The sequence below is a fragment of the Heterocephalus glaber genome, unplaced genomic scaffold, assembly GCF_053883595.1.
Source record: "Heterocephalus glaber isolate CG9 unplaced genomic scaffold, H.glaber_assembly_v1.0 deba00001457, whole genome shotgun sequence".
Taxonomy (NCBI): Eukaryota; Metazoa; Chordata; class Mammalia; order Rodentia; family Bathyergidae; genus Heterocephalus; species Heterocephalus glaber.
The window spans coordinates 6846875-6869262 of record NW_028258305.1 but is presented as its reverse complement, the minus strand read 5'-3'; the positions used below and the strand labels follow the sequence as shown (position 1 = coordinate 6869262).

At 35.6% G+C, this 22388-nt stretch overlaps 1 protein-coding gene across 16 annotated transcripts in view; it reads left to right on the top strand.

Annotated features, from left to right (window-relative positions):
- Nucleotides 1-22388, top strand: part of Ehbp1 (EH domain binding protein 1) — a 350855-nt gene that overhangs the window by 57241 nt on the left and 271226 nt on the right. For all 16 annotated transcript variants that reach the window (XM_087215996.1, XM_013074056.3, XM_004849989.3 and 13 more), the window contains 2 exons: nt 15653-15748; nt 19335-19388. In XM_087215996.1, the coding sequence (XP_087072122.1) occupies nt 15653-15748; nt 19335-19388 (150 nt within the window). The remainder of the gene's footprint in view (nt 1-15652; nt 15749-19334; nt 19389-22388) is intronic.

Here is a 22388-nt window from a genome sequence, read left to right as displayed (position 1 = left end):
ATGATCTTCCGCATTCTGTTTGCCAGTATCTTATTGAGGATTTTCCCATCTATGTTCATTAGGGAGACTGGCCTATAGTTCTCTTTTTTGGTTGGGTCTTTCTCTGCTTTGGGGATCAAGGTGATGCTTGCTTCCAGGAATGAATTTGGGAGTATTGCTTCCCTTTCAATTTCATTGAAGAGTTTAACCAGTAGTGGCAGTAGTTCCTCTCTAAATGTCTTGTAGAATTCAACAGTGAAGCCATCAGGGCCCAGGCTCTTCTAAGTTGATAAATTTTTAATTACGTTTTCAATTTCATTGGTTGATATTGGGTTGTTTAGAATTTTTAGGTCTTCTTCGTTCAACTTTGGTAATTCATACGTATCTAGGAATCTGTCCATTTCTTCTGTGTTGTCCATCTTATTGGCGTATAGGTTCTGGAAGTAGGTATTGATGATCCTCTGGATTTCTGCTGACTCTCTTGTAATTTCATCCTTTTTATTCCTAATTGCATGGATTTGGGCCTTTTCTTTCCTTTTTCTGATAAGGTTGGCTAAGGGTTTGTCAATTTTGTTGATTCTTTCGAAGAACCAACTCTTGGCGTCATTGATTTTTTGGTATTGTTCTCTTAGTCTCCATTGCATTGATTTCTGCTCTGATCTTTATAATTTCCTCCCTTGTATGAGCTTTGGGTTTGCCCCGTTCTTCTTTTTGTAGAAGCTTGAGGTTCAGCATCAGGTTGCTTAATTGGGCTCACTCTGTTTGCCTAATATGAGTATTTGTTGCTATGAATTTCCCCCGTAAGACTGCTTTCATTGTGTCCCATAGATTCCGGTATGTTGTATTGTCATTGTCATTTAATTGAAGGAACTGTCTGATTTCTTCTTTAATTTCCTCTGTGACCCATTGGTTGCTCAGAAGTGTGTTGTTCAATTTCCATGTGTTTATGAAATTTTTGTGGTTTCTTTTGCTATTGATCTCCAATTTCATTGCACTATGGTCTGATAATATACAGGGGATAACTTCCATTCCTGTGCACTTACTTAAACATGTTCCATGAGCGAATATGTGGTCTCTTTTGGAGAGTGACCCGTGTACAGCTGAAAAGAATGTGTATTCTTATTTTGTGGGGTGGAAGACTCTGTAAACATCTGTTAAGTTCATTTGTTCAAGAGTGCCATTGAGTTCTAGTATTTCGTTGCTTATTTTTTGTCTAGTTGATCTATCTATTTGTGACAGTGGGGTATTGAGGTCCCCCACTACTATTGTATTATAGTGTTTATATGATTTTTCATGTCCGTTAGTATTTCTCTTATATAGTTGGGCGCAGTAGCGTTTGGTGCATATACATTTATGATTATCATCTCTTCCTCCTGGATTGTTCCCTCTATAAGGATGTAGCATCCTTGTCTGTCTCTCTTCTTAAGTGTTGGTTTGAAATCCACTTGATGTGCAAAGAGGATAGCTACTCCTGCTTTGTGTGTGTGTGTGGGGGTTCCTGTCACATGGTGTGTTGTTTTTCCCCCTTTAACTTTCAGTGTATGAGTTTCTTTTTGAATTAAGTGTGTTTCCTGTATGCAGCATATTGTTGGATCTTGCTTCTTGACCCATTCTGCCAGTCTATTTCTTTTGACTGGTGAACTGAGACCATTAACATTGATGGTTACAATTGATATGTATTGACTTACCCTTATCATCACTTTTTATTTTTGCTCTGTTCTCCCCTTTTGCATTTAATTTCTTGTCATGCATGATGGATTCCTTCTGCAGGGCTTCCTGTGGTTGTGATCCTCATTGTCTTTTCCTAGGATATTGTTTAAAATTTTTTGGAGTGTTGGTTTGGTATTTGTGAAGTTCCCAAGGTGCTCTCTGTCATGAAAGTAGCTTATTTCTCCCATTAATTTTGAAAGATAGTTTTGCAGGGCACATCAATCTGGGTTGGAGGCTGCTTTCCTTTAGGGCTTTAAATAAGATCACTCCAAGCTGTTCATGCCTGGAGGGTTTGTTTTGAGAAATCTGTTGTGATTCTGATGGGCTTTCCTTTGTAGGTGATTTGTTTCTTTTCTCTGTCTGTTTGTAGAATTTTGTTCTTCTCTTGGGTTTGTTGAATGATTTTTTTTTCCATTAAGTTTATTGGTCCATTTTTGGTATAAAATAGAGTTACACTCATCATTAGGATCTTTTACCTTTACATGATGTATCTTGATTCTTATTTTTTCCCCTTCCCCTCCTCTCCCTTCACCCCCTCCACCCTTCCCTATTTGCAAAGACTTTGTTTCCATTTTTTTTCTTTTCCCACATTTTTTCTTTTCCCTTCTTTCCTTTCCCCTACCCCTCCCATGTCCCCTACTCCTTTAGACCTTTTCTTTCTATTACATAATATCAGTTATACATTTTTCAAATTACAATATCAAGATCTAGAAGATACTACCACAGATTTTACAGAATTTAAAAGGATATAGAAAGTATATTACAAAAGTCTTTTTTTGAAATAAATTTGACAACTTCTCAGAAGTACCTTGGAAGACTAATGAAACTAACTCTGGAGGAAATATAAAATTTGAATAGCACCTATTAAAGAAAGTATATTCCTAGCTTAAAAACCTACCCATATGACAACAACAGGCTCATATACATTTTAACTGATCAATTATATCAAACATTTAAAGTAGAAAAAAGAAGGAACACTTCTCCTCTCATTTTAGGAAATCAACATTGTGCTAATACTAATACTACTTTTGTAGTTTTGGCGCATTACAGTTTACCTTCCTATCTGTTTACATATGAGAAAAGATTCTAAAAGTAAACAATAGGATGTTCTGTCAGTCAGTATTGATGATTGGGTCTTAAGCTTTTGTGGAAAGGACCAGGATTGGGCCTTACATTTTTGTGGAATGGACCATCTAAATATTCAGTATAATGGATAAATATGATAACTATAAACTTTGGAAACACACAAAATAATTTTAGCTAATAACAAAATACAATTCTCTTTTAATAATTATTTTATAAAAGAATATTATAAAACATAATAAATCATAATCTATAAAACTTTAGAATACAGGTCAATTTTAAATACCCGTATCTGTTATTAAGTATTCTTTTAAAAATTGCAGTTTTGATATTCAAGTAATTTTTCTAATTGGTCTATATTCTTTTTCATGTTCTATCAAATATTGCTTGAATGCAGTTGGTGAAACACAAAAATGCAGTTTGGTTTTTCTCAGAGTATAATATTTTCTAGAAGAAATTACTTTTTGTTGGGCTAATTTTTCAGGTGTAATTCCATTAATATTTCAGAGCCCTTCTATATACAGGCAGTCCTCTATGTCCACAGGTCCCACATCTGTGGATTCAACCAGTTGTAGTTGCAAACTATTTGGAAAAAAAGTATGACTGTATTTAACATGTACAGGTTTTTTCCTCTTGTCATTATTTGCTAAAAAATATAAGGTAGCAAGCAGTTACATAACATTTACATTGTTGTACATAGTTGTAGTCTAGAGATTATTTAAAATATATAGGGGGATATCCATAGGTTATAAGCAAAAACCATTTCATTTTGTATAAGGGACTTGAGTATCTATAGATTTTGATATTCAGGAAGCCAGTCCTTCTTGGATGCCGAAAGACAACTATACTTTACAATGATTGTGCTGTTTTTTTAAACACTGTTCATGTACTCTTTTGGAAAAGTTTATGGGAACTGACAATGCATTAAACTAATTACAACTCATACGTACTATGTTCATGTATCTATGAAAATACTATCATGAATTATATGTAATAGCTAAATAAGAAAGTAAAAATCAGTTCCAATAACTATGAAGGAAGTGCTTATATTATAGAACTTAAACTAATAAATTGAAAAAATCTTGGGAAACTTAACATCCATGACATTTCTGAATTTTTGAAACAAACTTGCCCCCATCTGTTGTTTTTAAAGTTAGCTATCAGTTATATTAAATCCACAGACTGGAACTATTTTTTTTCTCTGAAAGACTTCATTTTTCTGATGCTTTTCCTTTATAATATATACATTATTTGCTGCTAAGTGCCATTGAAATCACTTAGATGCACTTTGGAAGCACTGGCCAAAAAATATTCTACATTTTATTTTTAACTGTATTTTGGAAGGAGTTTGAGCTACACAGTGATTTTTTTTTGTCACCTCTATAGATTACTATTTATCTTTCATAATTCTTGTATAACATAGGTGCCATATATATGACATAGAGTCCACCAAAAAACATATTCAGACTTCAGAAAAAGAAAAACTTGTATAAATATTTTAATACTACATTTACTAAGATATAATGAGATTAATACAAGTTACCTTTGACCTCTACAATTACAAAAGATGCTCAAAATGGTGACCATTAGCTTCCAGACATTTATTAGTATGATGAACTGCTGAAGTGTGTAAACATTTTTTTGCAGACTCTCCCTCTCTCTCTCTCTCTCCCTATATATATATATATATAAATTTGAAATTTAGAACTAACACCCAGGTTAGAGAATTCACTGTCAGATTAATTAGTAAATAATAAGGCACATTGCCTTATTTATTTTAAAGTTAAGTTCACAGTTTATTGTTCATTTTCTGTTGATACATGTATGTTTATAAAGTGACATGTTTAAAGAGTTCATTGCAGATTCATTTTTTATTGAGAAAGTAATTACCAAGGGTAATTAGCACACTATATACTTCTCCATTTTCTCTTCTCAAGTCATGGCATTTATAACAGAGACTTTTTCAGGCTGCAGTTGATTTGTATATAATTAAATAAATTTTTGTATAATATGTGACAATGGGAAGCAGGGCAATCATGGTACAGCAGAAAAATTATGGCAGGATAGTTACCTTAAATTGTTTTCTAACTAGAAATTTAAGCTTGCAGAGAGATAGAATTCCAAAGGCAAATCAGAGCTGTAAAATTTTCACCAGTTTTTTAATGGTACTACCACCATAATGCTCTGTGTATCTGTGTGCATGTGTATCTGTATGTATCTGTGCTCTGTGTGCCTTTAAAATGTGTATCCTGAGCTGGGTGTAGTGGTGCATGCCAGTACTCTAGAGTCTGAGGCAGAAAGATCACTGTGGGTTTAAGGCTAGCCTGTGCTACATGGTGAGTCCAAAGATGGCCTGAAGTACATAGCGATACTCTATCTCAAAAAAACCAAAATACATACATACATACATACATACATAAATTGTGTATTCTTTCATGTGAAGAGGAAAGCTATACCTCCAGAGCTTTACCTAACAGCAGTGATGGTAGCAACACCAGAATGCCATTTTATGTGATATCCTGAATATATGGATATAAACAGTTTTACTTTATTTATTTATTTTTAAGCCAGGAGTAGTGGTACACGCCTATAATCTTAGCACTTTAGGAGGCTGAGACAGGAAGATTACCAGTTCAAGCCCAGCCTGGACAAAACTTGTCTCAAAATAAATAATAAAAAACAGGGCTTGGACTGTAATGCAGAACAAAAGCCCAGGGTTCAATCTCCAGTACTGAAAAAATATATATATCAGCTTCATAAGAATATGACAATTATAAATTTGCAATGAAATACTATATTTTGATTTTACAGAAATGAGAAGTAACATGTGAGTGCTTATTTTGTATTTAGTTTCATACTAGGTACCAATCTTTTAGGTAAGGTATAACATGAAATAAAGAATAGAAAGGGAATTTTATAAAGTCAGAATGTAAAATTGAAAAATGTTGCATTATTTTTCCCCTAGGCCTAAGCCTACCTTTGGCAGATGCCAAAGGATCAGTGATATCCTCTAAAAAGCTGGATGTAGTGGTGTATGCCTGTAATCCCACCACTGGGAATCTGAGGCAGGAGAACTACAAATGTAAGCCCTGCTTGGGCAATTAATGACTTAGTAAGACTCCAGTCTCAAAAAATTTTTAAAATTGGTTGGAGATGTAGCTCAGTGATAGGGCCCCAGTTTCAATCCCCAGCAATCCCGTCCCTTCCCACAGTGCCAAAGTGAGAAAAATTAGGCTGGGTGTGATGGTACATGGCTGTAATCTCAGCTATAATTTAGGAGGTTGAAGCAGGAAGATTGTGAATTGAAGGCTAGCCTAGGCAATTTAGGAAGACCTTAGCTCAAAAAAAAAAAAATTTTTTTCGACAGAAGGGCTGGGGCTGTAGCTTAGTAGTACAGCTCTTGCCTAGCATTTGTGACCCCCTGAGTTCAATCTATAGTGTCATAAAAACAAAGGAAGGAAGGACAGAGGAGGAGGCTTCTGGGTCGACATGCCACTGATCCCAGCACAGAGGAGGTGAGCTGCGGGGGCACCAGCAGGAACCCCCCACCCCACCCAGTCAAAATGAGAAGACATGTAAACAAGCCTCAAAACCAGACTTTCAGATCACCTACAGCAACACCAAAGGGAAATGAGATGGAACACTCTGATACTCAACCACCTGGACTCCCTGAACTGGCAACAAAAGAGGATCTGGAAAAAGTGAAATCAGAAATACTTTCTCAGATAACAGCAGAGATTGTGTCCATTGTCCAAGACATGATTAATAAATCTAGAGAGGACACAGATTAAAAAAAAGAGCTGAGAAACATAATGGAATCCCAACATAGGAAACAAATGGAATTCATAAAATAGATGCAAACAGATTTCCAGGAGATTAAAAACTCCACTGAAACTCTACAGAGCAGAATGAGCCAATGTGAGGACAGAATTTCAGACATCGAAGATAAGATTGCAATTAGAGACCAGGAAAAGAGAAATTGTTTTAAAATTGTAAGGGACCATGAGAAATCAATCCAGCAGCTGCTACATGATGTGAAGAAGAATAACATAAGACTAATCACAGTCAATGAAGAAACAGGAGAGAGTGCAGATGACAAAAAAAAAAACTGTTCACAGAAGTGATGGCAAAAAGCATCCCAAGCAGGGGAAAAGAACTTGACATACAAATAAATGAGGCATACAGGTCTGCAACTAGCCTTGATCAAAAAAAAACAAAAAACAAAAAAAAACTACACAAAGGCATATAATAGTCAAGATTCAAGAGCCAGGGATTTAGCTCAGTGTTTCTGCCACCTGCCTTGCAAGCGCAAGGACCCGAGTTTGATCCCTGGTACCAAAAAAAAAAGAAAAAAAGAAAAATAGCCAAGATTCAAGCAACCAACAGAAGAACAAAATTCTACAAACAGACAGAGAAAAGAAACAAATCACCTACAAAGGAAAGCCCATCAGAATCACAACAGATTTCTCAAAACAAACCCTCCAGGCATGAACAGCTTGGAGTGATCTTATTTAAAGCCCTAAAGGAAAGCAGCCTCCAACCCAGATTGATGTGCCCTGCAAAACTATCTTTCAAAATTAATGGGAGAAATAAGCTACTTTCATGACAGAGAGCACCTTGGAAACTTCACAAATACCAAACCAACACTCCAAAAAATTTTAAACAATATCCTAGGAAAAGACAATGAGGATCACAACCACAGGAAGCCCTGCAGAAGGAATCCATCATGCATGACAAGAAATTAAATGCAAAAGGGGAGAACAGAGCAAAAATAAAAAGTGATGATAAGGGTAAGTCAATACATATCAATTGTAACCATCAATGTTAATGGTCTCAGTTCACCAGTCAAAAGAAATAGACTGGCAGAATGGGTCAAGAAGCAAGATCCAACAATATGCTGCATACAGGAAACACACTTAATTCAAAAAGAAACTCATACACTGAAAGTTAAAGGGGGAAAAACAACACACCATGTGACAGGAACCCCCACACACACACACAAAGCAGGAGTAGCTATCCTCTTTGCACATCAAGTGGATTTCAAACCAACACTTAAGAAGAGAGACAGACAAGGATGCTACATCCTTATAGAGGGAACAATCCAGGAGGAAGAGATGATAATCATAAATGTATATGCACCAAACGCTACTGCGCCCAACTATATAAGAGAAATACTAACGGACATGAAAAATCATATAAACACTATAATACAATAGTAGTGGGGGACCTCAATACCCCACTGTCACAAATAGATAGATCAACTAGACAAAAAATAAGCAACGAAATACTAGAACTCAATGGCACTCTTGAACAAATGAACTTAACAGATGTTTACAGAGTCTTCCACCCCACAAAATAAGAATACACATTCTTTTCAGCTGTACACGGGTCACTCTCCAAAAGAGACCACATATTCGCTCATGGAACATGTTTAAGTAAGTGCACAGGAATGGAAGTTATCCCCTGTATATTATCAGACCATAGTGCAATGAAATTGGAGATCAATAGCAAAAGAAACCACAAAAATTTCATAAACACATGGAAATTGAACAACACACTTCTGAGCAACCAATGGGTCACAGAGGAAATTAAAGAAGAAATCAGACAGTTCCTTCAATTAAATGACAATGACAATACAACATACCGGAATCTATGGGACACAATGAAAGCAGTCTTACGGGGGAAATTCATAGCAACAAATACTCATATTAGGCAAACAGAGTGAGCCCAATTAAGCAACCTGATGCTGAACCTCAAGCTTCTAGAAAAAGAAGAACGGGGCAAACCCAAAGCTCATACAAGGGAGGAAATTATAAAGATCAGAGCAGAAATCAATGCAATGGAGACTAAGAGAACAATACCAAAAAATCAATGACGCCAAGAGTTGGTTCTTCGAAAGAATCAACAAAATTGACAAACCCTTAGCCAACCTTATCAGAAAAAGGAAAGAAAAGGCCCAAATCCATGCAATTAGGAATAAAAAGGATGAAATTACAAGAGAGTCAGCAGAAATCCAGAGGATCATCAATACCTACTTCCAGAACCTATACGCCAATAAGATGGACAACACAGAAGAAATGGACAGATTCCTAGATACGTATGAATTACCAAAGTTGAACGAAGAAGACCTAAAAATTCTAAACAACCCAATATCAACCAATGAAATTGAAAACGTAATTAAAAATTTATCAACTTAGAAGAGCCTGGGCCCTGATGGCTTCACTGTTGAATTCTACAAGACATTTAGAGAGGAACTACTGCCACTACTGGTTAAACTCTTCAATGAAATTGAAAGGGAAGCAATACTCCCAAATTCATTCCTGGAAGCAAGCATCACCTTGATCCCCAAAGCAGAGAAAGACCCAACCAAAAAAGAGAACTATAGGCCAGTCTCCCTAATGAACATAGATGGGAAAATCCTCAATAAGATACTGGCAAACAGAATGCGGAAGATCATCAAGAAGATCATACACCCTGAGCAAGTGGGATTCATCCCAGCGATGCAGGGATGGTTCAACACATGCAAATCAATAAATGTAATACACTATATCAATAGAACCAAGGACAAAAACCATATGATCATCTCAATAGATGCAGAAAAAGCATTTGACAAAATCCAACATGCAGTTATGATGAAACCCTACAAAAAACTGGAATAGATGGTTGCTATCTCAATCTGATAAAAGCCCTCTATGAAAAACCAACAGCCAATATCATACTAAATGGTCAAAAACTGAAATCCTTCACACTAAAATCAGGAATGAGACAAGGATGTCCACTATCACCACTCCTGTTCAATATAGTTCTGGAAACATTAGCCACAGCAATTAGACAAGAGAAAGAAATAAAAGGAATAAAGATAGGAAATGAAGAAGTCAAATGAAGAAGTGAAATGAAGAAGTCATTATTTGCAGATGACATGATACCCTATATAGAAGACCCCAAGAACTCCACCAAAAGTCTTCTAGACTTAACCAGATTCGGTAAAGTAGCTGGATACAAGGTCAACATACAAAAATCAATAGCTTTTCTGTACACAAACAACAGACTCACTGAGAGAGAAATAGGGCAAACAGTTCCTTTCACAATAGCATCCAAAAAACTGAAATTCCCAGGAATCAACCTAACAAAAGAAATCAAAGACCTCTTCTCTGAAAACTGTAGCACTCTGACAACAGAGACTGAAGATGCTATCAGAAAATGGAAAGACATCCCCTGCTCCTGGGTAGAAAGGAGCAACATAGTGAAAATGGCCATACTTCCAAAACTGCTATATAGATTCAATGCAACTCCAATTGAAATCCCAGCAGCATACTTCATGGACCTTGAGAAAACAATCTAAAAATTTATTTGGAACAAGAAGAGACCCAGAATAGCAAAAGCAATTCTAGGTAACAGAGACACGGCATGGGCTATCACAACCCCCAACTTGAAACTATACTACAAAGCTACTGTGATAAAAACAGCAAGATACTGGCAAAGAAACAGACCTGAAGAACAATGGAACAGATTAGAAGATGCAGAAACAACTCCAGACACACTCAGCCACCTCATCTTCGACAAAGGAGCCAAACACCCTCACTGGAGGAAGGATAGCCTCTTTAAAAAATGGTGCTGGAAAAATTGGGTTTCAACTTGCCAAAGATTAAAACTAGACCTGTATCTCTCACCACGCACTAAATTAAAATCAAAATGGATTAAAGATCTAAATATTAAAACAGAAACGCTGAACCGGCTGGAACAGAGGTTAGGTAGAACTCTTGAAGACATTGGTGTAGGAAAAGGTTTTATGAACAAAACCTCAGTTGCCCATGAACTAGCATAATCAACAAGTGGGATCTCTTCTTATTAAAAGGCTTCTGCACAGCAAGAGAAACCTGCACAGCAAGTGTGAAGAGACAACCCACAGTGTGGGAAAAAATTTTCACCTGCTGTTCTTCAGACAAAGGTCTACTCTCTGGAATCTATGAAGAACTTAAAAAAATCAGACCTCCTAAACTGAAAGACCCAGTCCAAAAATGGGCATCTGAAATGAACAGACATTTCTCAAAGAAGTAGAAATAGCAAAGAAACATATCAAAAAATGTTCAACATCACTGGTCATTCGAGAGATGCTGATGAAAACAACGCTGAGATTCCACCTCACCCCAGAAAGAATGTCTGCTATCATGAAATCAACCAATAACAAATGCTGGCGGGCCTGCGGGGAAAGAGGGACACTGCACCACTGCTGGTGGGAGTGTAGACTGGTGCAACCACTGTGGAAATCAGTATGGAGGTACCTCAAAGAACTAAGACTGGAAGTCCCACTTGACCCTGCTGGGTATCTTCCCCAAAGAATTAAAAGAATCATACCACAGTGATATACGTGCACCCGTGTTCATAGCAGCACAATTTGTAATAGCTAAAACTTGGAAGCAGCCCAATCGCCCATCAACTGGAGACTGGATAAAGAAAATGTGGTTTTTTAATAAAATGGAGTACTGCTCAGCCATAAAAAATGAGAAATTAGAGACATTTATAGCTAAATGGATGCACATTGAGGCGTTACTCTTAAGTGAAATAAATAGGACACACGTGTAAATACCGAATAGTTTCTCTAGTGTGAGATACTGAAAGTGTAAATAAGGACTAAAAGGTATAATAGATAATGTGAAATAGGAAGAAATGGGGCAAAGGGGAAATGGGGGGCGGTAGGGGAAAGGAAAGAAGGGAACGGAATTAATATGAGGAAATGGAAAAATGGAAACAAAGTCATTGTAAATAGGGAGGGATGGAGGGGTTGAAGAGAGGGCAGGGGAATGGGGAAAAAATAAGAACCAAGATGGATTATGTAAAGGTACAATTTTCTAATGATGAATGTCATTATATCATGTCCTAATCCATTTTTTTACAATATGATTTTGGCAAATGATTATATAAACTTCTTTTCCAAACCATGCTACGGTGATAAATAACTGTACATGTATTTGGTATGTAAATCTTTTCTGAGTAATTATGAGGGTTTTTATAGTGCTGCTCTTTACCAATAATGTGCTTGCTTTTTTTATACCAACCTCTTAACCCAAAGTATTGTTGTGTTGGTTTTATGCAGTTAGATATTTTTTTCAGAGCTAGTTTTAGTTACCTGTATTAGACTTCATTTTTTTTCCAGCTTCAGACTCTTAAATTACTACTTTAAAGTCGAAGTTGTAAGTTTTTGGAAAATATAAATACTATTTTTTCCCTTGCCACTTCGTACATCCTTGTTTTCTACTCCTGTAAACTTTATTGGTCCTCTGCTTTTGTACCTAGTATATAACTAGATAATGATGTAAAGCTGCTTCTGACTGTACTCATTGTCAGCTACTTAGCTAGACTAATTGATATTGTTACATTATCTTAACTCAGCCAGGTTGTATAGATCCAAAAGGAATATCAGAAAGCCAGCGTTCTTAGAGGGACCATTTTTGCTAGTGAAAAAGATGTTGGACAGAATTGTGAAAAATTGGTGCCTTATGAGCAACTTGGGACCTGGTATACTTCTTCCTTCTTTTATTTTTTAAAAATAAGATTTTCTTAAGCAGATTATATTTTTGTTTGTTCAGCAATCTAGTTACCATTTCCAGATCCAGAACTAAGAATTGAAACAGGTCATTTGAAGGACCAGGCTTTAAGATGCCTGAAACTACCACCTCCTAACTTTGTCCATTCCACATTCTTTCCCTTTCCCACATTGGATTGCTGTGTCATGCATAGAAATGTGAAGTCTTTAGGAGTAGAACCCTATTTTTCTTGACAACTGTCTGAATCAGAGTGGAGCTGGGAATAATATGGGTCAGCTGAAGAACTCTGAACTATGGGTGTAGGTTCTCCCTTTGATTATTAGTATTGGTTCACCAAGCCATTTACTCTTTGCTTCAGTTTCTTTATCCAGGCCTAGACTAGACCTCCTAAGGTTATCTTCACATTTAAAATTCCTTGATGATCACTTTTTTTAATTGAGAATTTTATGTACAATTCTTTTGTGGCAAGTGGGAAAAGTTCAGTCATTACTCATTCTTTTCTTGTTTCAATTGTATAGGGAGGAATAACTTGACTTATCATTATGGTATATAAGAATTAAGGTTGTCATCAAGTTTCCAGGATTAAGTATGTAGAGTGAATTTTGATTAAGGATTATTTAAGGTGGGCAGAAATATACTTTCCAAAATAGAGATTGTTTATTTTACAGAGTTGTTGTCACACACACACACCCATACCGATAGGTATGGAAATAGAAATAGAGAAATCTCTAGAGATTTTTTTTTTTTTGGCAGGGTCTCACTTTGTAGCAGGCTGGCACTGAACTCACTATGTACTCCAGGCTGGCCTCACGCTTGTGGTAATCTTCTTGCCTTAGGCTCCCTAGTGCTGGGATTATAGGTATGGGACACCACACCTGGCTGGAGGTGTTTTTTAATCAACAAAATTGAGTTCTTTATCTTTGACTATGGTATACTAAGTCTCTTGTGTCGAGTTTTTACTTCCCTCTTCTCACCTGAAGTTTTGCAACTGGTGACCATGGAGGGAGACTAGAGAGAGAATTATTGACAATCTGTGAATTGGATTTGGAGTACACTGTTAAACCTGTATCTTCTGGTGGCATTTTAACTAGCAAGATTGGATAAGATTGGCATTAATAGATGATTCCATGATCTTGATCCCTTCCTATTTCCATGGCCTTGGTTCAAATCAAAATTCTGTCTATTTACTTGCTCTGAGATCTTAGGTCAGATATGATTCTGTTCCTCAGTTTCCTCATCTGTTAAATCTACTAACATGCATCTGTACTCACATAACTTCTTTCCTGTTATGGAAAAAGTCTGTGTTTCCCAAAAAGACCAAGCTGAATCATTGTATAAAGTTAAGGACAGTACTCTAGCAGTTCTCTCTCTCTTCTACAGCATTAGAATTTCTCTCTTAACCTGATATTTTTCATTAGCATGAGAATATTTTTCTCTCTTTTTAAAAAAATTCTCTTCTGATACTATTTTCCTCATTAGCACTAACCTATTTCTTTCTGTTTTAGAAAGACACCTCAGAGGAGTTAAGTGTATTTTCTGTCTTCAATTTCCTTCCTCCTGTTCTTTCAAGTATCTATTCCAATTAAGTCTTTGCTATTACCATTCTATTAAAACTGGTCTTTTGAAATTATTAATGGCTCTGCTTTGCTAAATCCAGTGGTCATTTTTAGGCCTTATCTTGTATTCGACCTATCATCAGCATTTGGCACAAATGATTGTTCCTGTCTCCTTAAAATATTTTAAAACGCCAGACTTCTAGGATATCACACATTTCTGGTTTTTCTTTTATTTCACTGACACCTTTGGTGATTCTTCCTCTTTTCCTTGACTTATTATGTTGTGCTACAAGTCTCAGTTCTTGGGACCTTTATTTTCCTCCTGAATTCATTCTGTTGGACCATATCCACTCTTAAACTTTGAATATCACCTATATCCTGATAACTCTCAAGTTTATTACTATAGATACATATACCCAGCTGCCTACTGGAGCATCTATACTTGTATATTTGAAAGGCAACTCAAGATTTAATGTGTAGAAAACTGAGCTTCTTATTTACCAAACTTATCCCTCCTATTGTCTTATATATACTAATATAATTTCTTTGTTCTAGTTATTAAAAAACTTTAGAATCAGCCTTAGCTACTTTCTTTCTCTTGTGCAACAAAACAGCACATTTTATTGACTCTACCTAGAAAATGTAAAAATATATGTAGCTAGAATCTGACCACATCATAGGATACATCACCATCAGCTGCCCCCCTAGATTATTGTAGTAGCTTCTTTATTGTTCTCAGCTTGTTTCTCTTGTATGTCTGGAGTCTATTCTGGCCGCAGTTCCCACAGTGAATTTGTTGAAACATAACTTAAATCATCCTTCTTTTACTTAAAAACTTCTTATATCTTCCTGTCTCATGCAAAGTACAAGCCAGTATCTTTGCAATGGCCTACCCAGACCTTACATGCTTGGGCCCTTCATTATTTATTTCTCTGGCCTCCTCTTTTTCTTTCTCCTCTTGATCACTCAGCTGCAGCCATGGGTCCCTCATTTTTGTTATCTAAGTGCCTCAGCACCATTGACTGTTCTTTCTCCCTTAGAACACTTTTCTAACATATTTATAGATCTGATTTCTTCATCTTTTTACACCCTTCTTTCGTCATCTCTCAGAGAAGCCTTCCCTGACTACTTTATTGGAAAATATTACTTTCTCTTCCCCCTTATCCTTCTCTGTGACTCTTAACCTCCATCTAACAAACTATATGTCAATTCTCCCCCTCCCCGCCCATTCTCTCCTTCTCTTCCTCCTCTCTCTGGCCTCAAACTCCTGGGTTTAAGCATTCCTCTTGCCTTAGGCCCTGTGGTAGTTGGGGAGGCTACATGCCACTGTATCTAGCTAAATTTTTCTTTCTTTTCCTTTTTTCTTTGGTACCGGGGATTGAACTTGGTCCTTGCGCTTGCGGGGCAGGTGGCAGAACCACCGAGCTAAATCCCTGGCCCTAGCTAAATTTTTCTTAAAGAATGATTTGCTATAAAGTTCTTAATCACAAAAATATTTGTCCTGATGAAACTTTTATCTAATGAGAAATAGTAGCCTTTGAAAACATGAGATAATTCATTTTTGCCTGTGTGTGTTAATGGGAGTGAAATCTTATTTATAGATAGTAACCTATAGCTCTTAAGTGATATAGCTGTCATGGCCCAAGCTCTGTGCTTGAAAAGTTTTATTTGAGTAGTCATTTTTGTTTTAGTGAATAGATAAGTAATGTCAATCGACTTTTGTTATTAACATTGCATTTCTTGCACTTCCTGTTGATGTTATCATTTTTATTCTGATAGGCTCACAGCTGGCAACCTGGAATAAAAAATCCATACCGTGGTGTTGTTGTATGGCCTGTTCCTGAAAACATTGAAATCACTGTAACGCTATTTAAGGTAAGTTCTAGTTTTAAAAGAATTTATATACTCATGGTTCATAGGTGACAGAATATTTCAGGATACATTGTTTATATGTTTGTGTCCAATGTGTATTATTTTTAGGGATTGGGCAATTTAGAACAATATATTAATTATAATTTGGGGCTTGTTTTGAAGTTGTTACAATTAAGATTAGCTAAGATAATTCTTTTATCACTACCTACATTCTATTCACAGGAAACTTTAAGGTGCTTTTCCTGTGGAAAGTTGTTTGTAGAATTCCTAGTCCTGCCCCTCATTTTCTTAGCTTTGTTTGAAAATAAGTTGCTTTAAAATTGGTATTCAATAAATATTTTATTAATGTTAATGTAATAAGACATGTTTAAAGTTGACATTTGGTAAATATTTTATTGATACTAATATTTATGAGTGCTGTAATTTAAAAGCAAAATACTGGCTATAAATTCAAAGTGCAGATCCAAAAACATAACTGTTTATATACCTTTCTGCTTCTTTTACATGTTTCTTGAAAATCTGCCATACTTCTTAAAACATTATAAAACACTCACAATATAGTAATTAAGCACTAGAATATATAGTTTCCTAACTCTTTCCCTAGCTATAAAAAAATGGTGAGCCAACCATGTCCCAGTATTAGCCTTTTCGAATGGTTAGAAGTTTTTGCTTATTTCTTTGGATGACTTAAATTGTGTTGAAGTTACTTTTATGACAGATGAGAAGAGGGCATCTTATTAAGCGTAATTTAGTAACATAATTGTGAAAATTCACTAAATACTTTAGCACATGAACTTGAAGAACAGCAAAGTAAAAGTAGAGCTTAGAGTGTGAAATTACTGTGTAAAAAATGTTTTTTTAAAAAATTTTGGAGTCCAGTATATTAATTCATTGCAGTATTCAGGAAACACTGAAGAGATTAATATCACAAAGCATATTATGAATGTAGTAGCCCATAGATGAAGTACTATTTTTAACTGGCCTATGTTTCATAGATACTCAGTTTCTTAACGTATTATATATATTTATGTAACATACTATGTGACATGTATACTACTTCTTATAATGGGGCTGGGGATTTAGCTCAGTGGTTCTGGCGCCTGCCTCGAAAGGGCAAGGTCCCGAGTTCAGTCCCCAGTACCAAAAAAAAACAACCAAAAAACAGAACAAAACAAAAAAAAAGAATGAACAAGAAAAGTTTCACAAGAGAAAAAAAACCATCTGGGCTAGGTGGGATTGTATAGGATTTCCACAGATATTAGAATAAGTAAAGGCAGGGCTGGAGATTTAGCTCAGTGGTTCTGCCACCTGCCTCGCAAGCGCAAGGTCCTGAGTTCAATCCCCAGTACCAAAAAAAAAAAAAGAATAAGTAAAGCCAACAAAATATAATAGAGAAAAAAGTAGTGAAGTCACATTATATATGTACTTAATTTATTCAAGTTCAATTCCACGTGTTAGAGATAGGATAAGAGTAAAGATATGAAGAGTACAGGATATTTGAATTTTTGGCTCAACACTACTCTGAGACTAAACATATGTAGAAAGTCTCTGATAGTCCCCCACTGGGTCTCAGGTCCCACATACTTCTCATGGGGAAGCATCTTATTTATGATTGATTCTTCTGTTTTTATTGACACAGCCAAGTTTGTGCCTAGGCTACATCAAGATAAAAGTGACTATAGTAGTCTCACAATTAATCAGTCTTCCATTCAATCTTGTATACAGGTTAATTTTTCTAAACCATAGTTCTGACCATATTTTCCAATTCAGATTTCCTTAAGACTCCTTCTAACCTATGAGATAAATTACCATCTCCTTAGTTATGTGATCATTTCTCTTTACTTATTTTGTACTATAATAAAATAGTGGCTTTCTTATAAAGTCAGAGCTATACTGAGGCAACTACTTTTTATGAGTAGATTCACACAGGCGGGATAAAAATCTGCTGAACAAAGTTTCATTGGTGGTGGGCAGAGGGAGGATAGGATACGGTAGAAGACAAAAGCAGACTGAAAACCCATCTTCCCTTAATGTAGGTTTATGGACAAAAATGTCTGTAAATAAAAGCTGAACTTTCTCATGGTGGATTTAGGGCACAGACTGCTACTTTAGAGATCAAGTAATTAAATGTGACACATATACTGAGTAGAGAGATCCTAGTATCATCCCAGCCTGTCTTTTGCTTAAGGAATGAGGCGTAGTCCCTGTACAATTAGTACCAGAATAACAGTAATAGAAAATATTTATTGAGCACTGCCATGTCCTAGTTTTTGTGGTATCTGATTCATGATATAGGTATTATTTTTATATCCATTTAACAGAATGGTAAACTGCAATCTAGAAGATAAAGTCTCATAGCCAGGCATGGTAGAACAGACCTGTAATTCCAGCAGTCTGGAAGGCTAAGGCAAGAGGATCAAAAGTTAGAGCGCAGCCTGGGCAGTTTTGCAGCATAGCAAGACCCTTTATCAAAATAAAAAATAAAAAAGCCTGGGGATGTAGTTTACTGTGAAGGCCCTGGGTTCAATCCTCAGTGGGGGGAGAAGGAGTAGAGAGAGGAGAAGAGAGAGTGAGGGGAGGGAGGGAAAGAAGGAGGGAGAGAGAAAGAAGAGGGGAGAAGGGGGAGAGGAGAGTTACATTGGGTAGTAGGATCCATTATCCTTTCTCAGGTTTCTGAGGCATTTTTAAGGTTAATGGATGTCTTAGTTACTTTCTTATTGCTGGGTCAAAATACCCAACATCCACAAGTTAAGAGGAGAGGTTTATTTTGGCTCCTATTTTGTAGAGGTTTCAGTCCATAGTTGGCTAATTCCAAGGCACGATGGCATGACAGAGGAGAAATAACTCATGGCCTGACAGCAGGAAGCAGAGAGGGATCATGAGAGGAGAGGAGATAGACCCTTCTAGGCCACGCCCTCAGTGACACATGTCCTCCAGGCCTCACCTTCCAACATCACACTTAGCTATAAACTCGTCAGTGGACTAACGCACTGATGAATATCACACTTCCATGATCCAGTCACCTCCCAAAAACCCCACCTATGAGTACATAAGGCTTTGGAAGAACTCCTAGATATAAACCATAGCAACTGGGGAGAAGTGAGAGGGAAGGTAGCAATAGCTCATGCTGATTTGGCGTTTTTGTCTAGATTATGAAATTCCTTTTAGTGATTAGAAGTTTGGGATGAGTACATAACCTCTACACTGAAGAACACCCTGCTTCAAAGGGTAGTTTTGGTTTAAAATACTTAGTGCTGTAAAAATGAGGGCAGAGCTTTGTATGAGCATTTAATATCTTAATAAAGTTTCTAGTAGTTTATTCACCTGATCTGTTCCAATCAGGTTTCCTTCTATCTTGTCATAGATGCAGTGATGGAAGATATGTCTCAACAAAAGTAGAGAATCTCTTACTATATAATACTGACTGAAGTTTTGTGAAATTATGATGGTATCATATGAGGCAGGCTATTTTGATTTTTGTCCTCCCCCCAAAAAAAGTTGGTAAAAGCTAAAAATAAAGCTGTTTTATATTTTCTTACTTAGATTGATAGGCTAAAGACATATATTTCATATTTTGTCCTTGTTGTAGGATCCTCATGCGGAGGAATTTGAAGATAAAGAATGGACATTTGTCATAGAAAATGTAAGCTAATGGCACATTTTTTAACGGTTAACATTTTTTTACTTTATATATATATATATTATTATTAAGCTACATGAGCATTGGTAGAAATGTTGCTTTAAGAAAATTAAACAGTTATTTAGGAGTTTTGAGATGATAACCAATAGAAGAATTATTTGTAAGAAATACTTTTGTTAAATTGTGCCTTTTAAACCAAATTATTATGTACTGTGTATATTCTGTTCGGGACATGATGGAAAAATCACATCTTACTCATCTTTTTATTTGTTCAGCCTCTAATGTGGTACTTCTTGCATAGCATACACTCATTTAAACATTTGTTGAGTGAAATCATGAATGACCTTTGAAATCTTTAAAAATGAAGTATATGCTTTAACTCTTCATTTGGCTTGACAAAATTGTAGGTTAATACTTCAATTAATTTGCATATTCTGGAATCCCAAGTGAGTAGCAAGCACATACTAGGTTTTTAGTAAATATTTATTGATTGGGGATTGAAATGGCAATGAAATATAGTAATTATGAGTATGGGCTCTGGCTGGGTGTGGCAGCACATGTATATATATAATCTCAGCTACTTGGGAGGTTGGGGCAGGAGGATTGTTTGAGCCCAAGAGTGAAAGTACCATAGTGAAACCCTGTCTTCAAAACAGAGTATGGGCTTTGAATTCAAATAGACCTGATTTGAAGTCCTAGTTCTTCCAGTTATAAGCTCTGTGATCATAGGCAAGTTTTCATATTTCTTAGCCATAAAATTATAAGGTTGTAAAGATTTAGTAATCCTCAGTTAACATTAGCTTTTACTAGTGTTGTTGTCACATCATGGTCATTAAATTCATAAAACATCCTTGTAAACATCACAACATACTTTGCATCATATTCTTCCTTTCTGTACCTGATTTTGTTTTGTATCCCAGTGATAAAAGGATTCTTACACTTTTTTCAGCACTAACTTCAGTCCATTTTTAGGCCTAAAGAGCTAGAAGCAAGATCAAATCCAAACACAGTAGGAAAGTTGTGATTGTTGTATGTCAGTCATTATCCTTATGTTAAAATTTCACACATGTTAATAATTTTGTTTTTTTTTCAGTGATAGATTTAAGCATCTTGTAGTAGTAAAGTTTAAAGAAAAAATTACAAACAGACTTATTGAAATTGATTATAGACTCAAAAGCTAGGCTTAATTCTCATATTAAGAATTTCTTCCAAGGGGCCGGGGATTTAGCTCAGTGGTTTCGCTACCTGCTGCGCAAGCTCAAAGACCCGAGTTCGATCCCTGGTACTAAAAAAAAAAAGGAATTTCTTCCAGTTTTTAGTACTTGTGTGTCTCTTATACACCTGAAGTGGTTAACTTGATATTTACTAAGGAATTAGCCAGTTAAGCTTGAGTTGTAATTAATGGCAAAAATACAGAAAAACATTTTATATTTGTTTAGAGAGGTGTTTTTTTTAACAATTAATTTTAAGATAAAGATGCAGCAGTTCCAAATTTCTGAAAAGCAGGTTATAAGCTATCTTAATTTTCTGAAAGTTTCAAGGAAAAAGAAAAGCTATTTGATACATATTAGATTTGACTTCAAGTCTGTGGAGTTTGGAAAAATATTGTTCTTAAATCTGTATTACACATTTTGTAAAGGTATTTTAAAGATCAGTAAAGTTATATTAAAATTTGAAATAAAATGATGAAATTTAAATGGATCATGAGATAAAGAGGTGTATTTTGGATTATTCTTTTCAATTAGGGTATATGTTTCTGAAGTGAAGAAGCATATTTATAGCCTTTGTTAAGTAAAATATATTTACATATTTGCCAATTTTCCTATTTATTACTCAGATGGTTGAAGTTGTTAGAAATTGAAACTAAAAACAGGAGAAAAGTGAAAAATAAGATATTTCAGCATTCTTTCTCTCCAAACATTTATTAATATATTGCATTCACAGAAATTCATTAAAGATAGTAGATAGCTTTTAATCTTTATTTGTATTGTTTACTTTCTTAAGCCAACATTTTAATTGAAACATTACTAGAAATAAATTTTACTCTGTAATCAGGTAATAGTGAAACCTTACTCCAAGTGGTATGGTCAAAAGAACTGCATTTTTGTAGATTCTCAGCTGTCATGCTTTTTTCTTTATTCTTCCTGTGGTGCTGAAGATTAAACTGAGGGCCTAGCACGTGCTAAGCAAATACTCTAACACTGAGCTATACCCCAACCCCGTTATGCTTTTTAACAGCTAAGTTTCTGCCTCCTTGTCTCTCTGCTTCCACTTTTTCTTATTTTTTAAATGCATATATATATTTTCTATCATGTAGAATAGTGAAACAGTGAATTTTGGATTGGATTAGAATTTAGTATGGATCCTGTTGTATCTTCAAAGCTGGTGATCTTGACTGGATTATTCTCTAGTGTTTTTTTTTCCTTTACCTGTGCAGATATGTTACCTCTTTTTACTGGCTTTGGAAAATGTAGGTTGGTTTTCTGAGATGTTAACATTTGTAAGTAAATCTAATAGGGGAAAATTTTTATTCCATTTACCTTTATATCTACTAACATTCATCATTACTAGTTTACCTATGATGATTATTATTAACAATTTATTATAGTACCTTTTGGGTAGTAGTTTCTCAATTCATATTTGTAGAAGGAATGAGTTAATGAATGATTATAGTTAAACCCAGTGAACTGTTTGAAGCCCAGTAAAGATTACTCTTTTTAAGAGAAATCACGTTAGTAGTAGCCATCAGCTATATGAAAAAAAATAAAGTAGACCATAGTGACAGTGAGATAGTATATGAAGGATCCATAGGCCTTTATAGTTGAAGTTCTTCTGATCAACTACTAATCAGTTTACATGGATTATCTCATACTGTCCATTCTGTCTCTAAAACATCCTAGCTTTAAGCCTACACGCTTGTGATAGACAATTCTCTGACATTCATCTACGGTTGTGTTCTCATCAGTAAATTGAAAATAAGGTTTGATCCCTTACAAGACCTCT